We start from the raw sequence: 8,626 nt of genomic DNA, 5'->3' as shown, positions 1-8,626 counted from the left end.
CAAAACAACAAGCAAAGCCAGAAGGTTGAGCATGTGAAAATTTGTCATAAACGCTCCCACCCTGTTCTGCATCTTTAACACCCTCTCACCTCTATCTGGTATATGTGGTCAGCTAGGTGTGAAACATGTCACTTGGCTGATAGTACACATTGAATGACAGACTATTTCCTCATTTTTAGTACAGCAGCTCCAAGTACAAATGACGGCCATTTGTTTTCGGTAAAGAGATGATACAGATAAGCCTGTAGCCGAAAGAACAGTTGAGCTTATTCTAATCGAAAACATTCAGATAGATTTTGTATTGATGTCATGTTTCTTATTTTGTTTTCTCATTTGCAGGTCCATTGATTTACTGGAACGTCCATATATGATTCACAATCATTTAACTTAACGCCTAACAAAGAATTTTTTTTTTTTGTCATTCTAGCAATATCGACTACTTAATGTTCGTCAAAAAGTATATTGTCCCATTTTTGACACAAGCACTCACAGGTTAGTGAGAAAATAAAGTCAAAATCATGTTTTTAATCCAGTGATACACACTGAGTATCACCTGTTGAAACAACAGTCTCTTATTGTGTTCGTAATCAGCTTAAATAGCATTCAAAGGTGGGTTGTCAATATGGAAAGCTTCAGCATCTTGATTTTTGCTATGCACCACTACCGTTCATTGGTGCAGTGGTAAGCATGTGATCCCAAAACAGTAAGTTGTTTGTTGGAACTTGCTGTAACCAGGAAGTGGACCTCAAGGATTAAGCAAAGTCCGACAATGCAGATCCGAGTCTGAGATGTCAGTGGCTGGCATAAAGAAGGAAACTACTTTTCATTTAGGTAACGGTTTTTTCCTTTAGTGCAACACTCAACCATTTTTGGTTTAATTGACATAAAGTACATGTAATGTTTTTGAGCCAACTCAATGGGTTCTGGGAAGCGATCTGTCATGAAGCACAATCAGAATTTAGTGGAGAAGAGGTAAGTATATGTTCAGCCAACTTTCATATTTTTTAGTCTATAGTGACACCGGTGAAGGAGTCTGAGGTGCACACCCGTCACAACATGGATCCACCAAAAAGACATTTGTCATTACATGCAAACTGACAAACAGCTGTTTTATTAAAAATTCAAAATCTTAAAATATAAGGGAGAATTCATCTATGATTTTGAACAAGCATTATCCGTGAAAACATTTCAACCTTAACACTTCCCAGCAACACAACAATTGTACTGTGTTGATTAGACGAAACTCCAACAACCACTGCAGTGATCAAGGACACAAGAAATGAGGAGTTTGCAGAACTTGACACTGCAAGCGAAAACTCTTATGACATACTACTTCACTTTTCTCACTAGTATGTTCTCATTAGCATAGAAACAGAAACTTTTTTTTCATGATTCCTGTAACATTACAGAAATTCTGAGTATGAAACTGTTTAAAAAGAAATTCAGTCTTTATCTATGGTCAAAACAGTATAGCAGCAAAATGACAAATTTTAGTCTTCATAATACGATTCCAAATTGATTTCACTTCATATGAGTTTTGGAGTGGCAGGGCAGCAAATAGTCCTACACCCTTCCTTAGAGTTAAATTAAAAAAATATATAATTTTATGTATGTAACTAATTTACTATTTTATTACACTCAAGCAAAGATGAAATCAGCTACAGATACTACTCATACCTAAGTGTGAAAAACTTTCCACCTTATACTGTACCACTACTTTACAAAAGTAAAGCATAAAAAAAAATGTAAAAATAAAAAGCCCAACTTCTGCAAAACTTCTGTAGTGATTATTCCTGTTAACACTGACACTTGTAGATGGCTCTGTCTAATTTTGACACTGCATAGATATTCAGTTCCCCTCTGGTTTCACTCTGAATGTGTTAGTTTCCTAACAGCCTGCTGTAAGTTTTCTGTCAAGATAAACTGCATCTCCCTTGGCCAGAGGATGGGCAAATTTAGCTATGAAATAAAATATGACTAGTTTAAAATTGAAAAAGATCAGAAAGTAATTAGTGTTTCAGTTTTTTCATAACATAACACGTCATCGGGCCCTTGTCTCAGATTTGATGATTTGAGTCCCCCTAGTGGTCATTTATGGAAAAGGCTTCCATTTAAAACTGCACACTGTGCTTGGGTCTAGGAAGTATATTGATTGAAACACATAGATGTGACTTTCATTAGTGCATGCTATTCTGCCGGTTGATCATTTTCATAAAAAAAAAAAAAATGCTTAAAAAGTGTCACTGACTAACATTTACAGGATTTCAATTAGGATGATTGATAAGACCAAAAAAGTTTAGACCATAACAGAGTGAAGACAATGAAATACAGTAAAATATATTTTAAAAGCTATAATTATTTCAAATAAAATAGAGTTAAATAAAATCTAGACTAAAAACTAATTAAAATAAGGGGAAAAATATACTGTATACCAGGAATTGTACTTTGGGCACAGTTACAGCAACATTTCCAGAAGACATGGATGACACAGTAGAACGGGGTTTAGGCAGAAAAATGAATCATGAACAATATATCCAACTAACTACTACTGCAATTTGATCAGAGCACTTCCATAGAAAAGCAATAACATAAAATAGTGAGACTGAATGTAAGCAGGGAATGATAAAGAATTAAACATTTGGACAGTTAGTACAACGCTGACTTGTTGATAGGATAGATGGAAAGAAGAGTTAGAGTGAGTGCAGTACCATATAGCTCCTTTTCTACATGTACACACTGTATATCCTTCTGTGTGTGTTGGCCCATGAACAATGTAGGAATCCTTTAGTATGTTTAACGTTTCAAATCATATAAAGATGCTAAAATCTAAGCCCTTTAGTGATCAGTGTAATAGGCTTTTTATCTGAATCAGCCATGAAAGTTGCATATCTAGTCTGTATAGACACTAACAGAAACACCCAACAACATTTTCACTAAGTCCTAATAGGGTTTTAAGGAAAAAGTGACCCATTTTAGATCCTAATGACCCAATTAAGTTCTGGTTCACTGCTTTGTACTCATGTCATATCAGAATCTCTGAAACTCACATGAAATACTACCTTTTCCACTTCCTGTTTTTGTTAAGGCTGTATGTTTGGTTTGCATTGCATGAAAATATTTTTGGTAAAGAATAAACTCTCATACTTCAGTTGACCGTCTGTAGCTTACTGGTGCTGTCACTGACAACACAGGATGCTACAATGCCTGATGTTATAGTGACATGTTTTGTTCATTCACATGTTCATTTGATTAATCCACACAGCACAGAAAATTGGCCAATAAATTGTATTATTGAAGAAGATACATGTAATTTTTACACAAATAACAAAACTATAAAGATTTGTCCTCCAGTAAAAAAATAAAAAAAAAAAAAAGGAAATATTGAATGAATGTCCTTATAGCAGGCTTCTTTCATTTGTCATGTTCATCTCTTCTGAAAATCTTGATTGACCTGCAGGTGGTGCTATGACTTCAGATTTTTTGACTTTTGCAACATACTGTACACTGTGTCAATTTGTGTCGGGTGCTCTGCCTCATCCACGATGACAGACTGTGAAGTTGATGCCTCTCCTATCATCTTGTGTCCTTTCATATCTTTACTGCCGTCACTCTTGCCAAGAGAAGGAGTCACATTCTTTGCCTGTAAAAAACTGTAGACAGTATCTGCTTTCTCACTTGGCATGGACCCCATTTCCTCTCTTGGACTGCTGGTCTGCCTGGGCTGTGAGGCATCCACGTTTTCATAAGGGGCCTCAGCTTCACTGGAGGAAGAGGTAGAGAGTCTAGGCTCAGGTTGTGGCTGTTCCTCAGTTGGCTGACTTTGTATTAACTGAGCAGTTGATGTCTGTCCCTGGAAATAAGCAATAAAATATGTTTTCAGTGTCTTTAAAAAACAGTGAAAACTACATTTCACATTTGTAAAAATGAACATTAAAAAGGCAGTACACAATCCTGTCAAAAAATTGTTCTAATTTATTATAAATTTATTTATAAAGTTATATAACAAATATCAATATTGCTTAGTAAAGTAATAGTGCAGTTTACCTGACAGTGATTATATTCTGAAGAAAGTCTCTTAGCCATAAAAGCAATCAATGCACAGACAAATACACACACTGCAACAAATACTAATATTACATAAAGTGGTTGTGAAGTCTCTTTCTGTTCAGGATTAGATTTACTGAAGCCTGGAAAGACATAAAAATACATTATTAGCAGATAATGCTTTTCAGACATGAAAAGGGAGTGAAAATATTTCTGTGTATTTCATTGCAATAACTGAGTGGGTGGTAAATCAACAAACACAATCTATATGGCTACATTTAAAAACAACATACAATACTTACACGTTGTTGCCACGCTCTTAGAAACATTATTTGTGCTAACATGGTTGTTGCCGCTGCAGACAACAGTTCTGTTGTCAGAGGAGATGGTGATGTTGACTTTACTGAATGACTTCTGAGATGTTGTACAACTGTCCACATCACAGACAGACCACAACCAGTCATCATTGATGGAGCAGTTGACTGTGATACTGCAGAATCCAGCAGACAGGTTGGAGCGCAGCACTGACATTAAGATGACAGGTCTAGGAACAGCTTCTGCAACACCCAGCAAAGCAGATAAATGAATGGTGCATTAAATAATTCAATGGCACCCTCTGCTGGCTACCAGTTGCAAACATGAAAAAATGATTATACTTTGAAAGAATGTACGTAGTGAACAGTCTCCTAACTATGAGCAACATCTAAACTAGTGAACCAAACTATTGAGCAGTTTTGAAGTTGCAGTGAGAAATATTTGCATATGACAGGGTGACAGTGACAGATTCTTTTATGTTCATTATGCCTATTCATTCACGTATTAAGGCTAATCTTAAGATAAATGCATCATAAAATCAGAAAGGTATGGACATATAAAGCAGATCAAGCCAGTCTTAAGACAATGTACCATCTACTGTAGAACCTACCTTGAACAATGACTCTGTGTTTTTCTGATACACTATTAAAGTCAGGGTCCCGGAAGCTGACTTGGTAGATGCCAGTGTCTGTGTGTGTCAGCTCTTTTAGACACAATGAAAGGTTGGCATGATTATAAACCACCTTTTCTGTGTAGTTGGGGTTGATTTCATCACTGGCAATAACTTTTCCACCAAAAGTCCATTCACCACGTTTATATGGCGGTGGTTTTCTAACATGTAGACATAGCGAGCTGTTTTTCAGTTTATAATGTGTCACTGTTGGGTCCTCTGCCATAACTCCTGATAAGACAGATCCAAAGACAGTGTGGTAAAATACATTATTGCACCTTACAACATCTACTTTAGATAAAAGATATACTGAGATAAGTATGATAGGTCGATATAAAATTAAATTTTTTTCTTTTGTTTTGTAGCAGCAAAAATCAGTAAAACGTTGGTAAATGGTAGCAAGCAAATCTCTAAATCTTAGAAAACATATGCAAAATCTTTTAATAATGCTGTATGAGCACAAGGGATTCATTTGCATTTCTAATAACATAAGAGCAACTTTATAATTTTGCCAAATTTCAAAATTAAATTGACTACTAATTAACAGAATGTAATATTAATCTTACCTGCAAGAATCCAGCAACTCAGAAGAAGAAACATTTTTAATCCACGTAACGTTGCATGAACTGTGTATGAAATTGTTGAACAGGAAACAGTTCTATATGGGTTTGATGGTGCATGTAGCACATCTTTGAAAGGTCAGGAAGTGGCACACAGCGCAGATGTTACTGAAGTTCCAATCAGTGAGAGCAGAGACATAATTCATTTGAATACAACTCACATTGCTGAACCCTAACTCCATTGTACAATTAATGTGCCTATTAGCCTCATTTGAGAGACAAGACGAGGTGACCAGGATGTTCTGTTGTTGTAATATAGTTGCATTTTACACAGTCAGAATACACACTTACTTTTATCCTTAAATATTTGTTCTACGATGTTGAAACCAAAATGCCTCCATGCATTACTTCTCATACGTCTGGCGTCATGGTTAAATGATCAGCACAGCACTGCTGCTTGTTGTGAATTTTGAAGACTTCATTTACACAGTATCTTTTCTCGTCTGCAAGTAGCATACAATTACGTCAGTCTTTCTCCTCCTGCTATTTTGTCTCTTATACCATGATTTAAGAATAAGAGATTTTGCCTCTTTTTGTCAACATGTGTGTGTGTGTGTGTGTGTGTGTGTGTGTGTGTGTGTGTGTATATTCACAGGTGGTTTGGTTTTGAATGTGCAAACAAACAATGTGACTGTGGGGTTTTCCTGTGGTTCATGCAGGAAGGTGAAATAAATAATATAATAATAATAATGAAATAAATGTCTTATTTGTTTTTCACCTTCATCTTTGTAGATAAAGTATGTCAATATACATTTACCTGTACTATAAAGGCAGTTGCTGATTATTAGCTATGTGCTGCATTATAGGTCAAGAATTACCTGTTGAAGATGTCATCAGTGGGGATTTTGAAGTCATGGAAATTACAGCCATACTTTTTACCTGAAAGACAAAAAGCACCTTGGTAATACTATGACATGAGGGAAAGTAATTCAGTGACTACTATAATAGTACATTACCGTGAAGAAAATCCCGCTTTATGGTAATGTACCAAATACCATAATATAGTGCTGTTGTTTGTCTGAGCATAATACTGCTAATAAAACATAGGTTGTCCTTAGCTTAGTAAGCTACAGCTACCATTACAAGTTGTCTCTGTTCGACTGAGTTCTGTTTAACTACAGAGCGTAACAGCTGAAGGCAGCAACACAGGCTGGGAGAACCAAAGTACTAACACACAGGCAGGTAGGTGTAGTGAAGGAACTTAGGAATTTACAAACTGAAAAGAATCAGGCTTACAGACAGATGGGTGGACAAGCAGGAAGGCAGGTTACTACATGCAGTGAGCAGGCACATAGGGAAACACACGGGAACACAGACAATCTGACAACGACTGGGGCCAAAGGGATGGCCTAAGTAGTAGGGAGCAGACAGGGAACTGTCACTTGACCGGGAAGCTCAGGTGATTAAGAGTGCAGTGTTTCCCCTAGGTTGCAGAAGCAGAAGCTACAGCAGACTTGCTAATGCTAGCTTCCCTGCCATCAGCAGCATAACTGCTTGCATACTCGACACTGACTGTGTGGCTTTTAAACATTTGAGAATTACGTCTATCCTTCTTTAGTTTTAGATGGATTTAAAACACTTATTGGAGAGCTTTAATTGCACTTAATGAAACAAGTTGTCAACTTGTCTCTCCTCTGCTCTTGCTCTATGTGTGTGGAGAGGAGCAAAGTCACACACACAGTGAAACGGAAACGGAGAAGAAAGAAACAGAAACTGAAAATAAATGACCACAAAACACTCTAGCGACTCTTCATCTGAGCTGCAATAAACCTATTGTACATTAATGAGGTAGATGACAGATAAAATATTTTGTCTTTTTAATTTTATTAATTTATTTATTTACACCCCACAGTTCCCTATAGCTATATAACATTAACTGATCATACTGCCTTGGTGGGGCCATGGGCATAGTTTCAAATTTATTTGCGCTTTTACCTGAATATATACAGTAAAGTACCACAGTTCTTACAACCTTTATTCCTTTATTCTGAAACTAGAATTAACTGGCTCCCTGCAATAAGATTAAGGAAAATATAGTATAAGTAGCAGTAGTAAGTATTAGTAACTCCAATTTGAGTTTTATCTAGTAGGCAATATTTATATACCCCTTTAAACAGTTGATTCAAAACACGACACAACAAGAATACTTCAAATGCAGTAAACACATTCAGTTATTTAACAGTCCAGGTACAACACAAAAAAATATCACTTAAGGTCGCCTATAAAATAAATGTAACTTGACATAATACCTGATATTGAACACAAAATGATTATTAGCTCCTCTCAATACATTCAAGCCGCTTTTAAATCTCCACCTGTTACCTCTAATTGGGCTCTAATTGTGCAAAATGCTCACATCAACAACATATGGTGGGCCCACACTCACGCACTCTCAGCCTGCAACATAAACCATAATGTAAACTAAAAAAGTCTGTAGCAGGCCTGACTTTTGGCTTAGGGGTCCAGAGGCCTTAAAACAGTAATGCCCGTTTCGCTTGTTCACATTACCTAAAGCAATAAACAACACACATTCAAGAACAGGCCTTAACCGCGCGCTCTCTCTCTATATATATATATATATATATATATATATATTTTACACTTACAAATGTCCGTCTCCTGGATCAGATACCGCAGCTAAGCAACAAGTCCACAATCTTTTTCATAGCGAGCTAGCAATAGCTTGTCTTAACCAATTACTTCATATGCAAAGCTAACAGTATGGCTGCAAAGCTAATAGCGATTATGCTAATGTTTGTTGATACTTTCAATTAGCAACATAACTCGTTTTCCTTTTGCTATCACACAGTATTGAAAACCAAACGAAAACTCGTATTTACCTCTTGTAGACCACAAAAGTCCAAGTCACGGGATAACTGGTCGCCAGTTATGGACATTATTGCTCTCATATAACAAACACTGTTGCCTGGATGCTGATAATTAGCTTCTTTTTCCTTCCAACGCCATACCGAGCGGT

The 8,626-nt window shown here is 36.4% G+C and overlaps 1 protein-coding gene across 4 annotated transcripts; it reads right to left on the bottom strand.

Annotated features, from left to right (window-relative positions):
- Positions 1 to 3,266: 3,266 nt before the first annotated feature.
- Positions 3,267 to 8,608, bottom strand: LOC130164143 (uncharacterized). 4 transcript variants are annotated; one of them, XM_056368640.1, is made up of 8 exons: positions 8,490 to 8,608; positions 6,468 to 6,528; positions 5,941 to 6,092; positions 5,596 to 5,718; positions 4,970 to 5,260; positions 4,347 to 4,601; positions 4,045 to 4,187; positions 3,267 to 3,850 (listed from the first exon to the last, which is right to left on the bottom strand). In XM_056368640.1, the coding sequence occupies exons 3-8, from the start codon at positions 6,002 to 6,004 to the stop codon at positions 3,464 to 3,466; spliced, it is 1,263 nt and encodes a 420-aa protein (XP_056224615.1). In that variant the 5' UTR covers positions 6,005 to 6,092; positions 6,468 to 6,528; positions 8,490 to 8,608; the 3' UTR covers positions 3,267 to 3,463. The 4 variants fall into 4 exon arrangements, with proteins under 4 accessions (XP_056224615.1, XP_056224617.1, XP_056224618.1 ...); XM_056368642.1 differs by having other exon boundaries at positions 5,596 to 6,092; XM_056368643.1 differs by lacking the exon at positions 4,970 to 5,260.
- Between the last annotated feature and the right edge of the window lie 18 nt (positions 8,609 to 8,626).

Source organism: Seriola aureovittata, chromosome 23 (genome assembly GCF_021018895.1).
Source record: "Seriola aureovittata isolate HTS-2021-v1 ecotype China chromosome 23, ASM2101889v1, whole genome shotgun sequence".
Lineage (NCBI taxonomy): Eukaryota > Metazoa > Chordata > Actinopteri > Carangiformes > Carangidae > Seriola > Seriola aureovittata.
The sequence above is the reverse complement of the archived record's forward strand: the minus strand, read 5'-3'. Positions and strand labels throughout refer to the sequence as shown.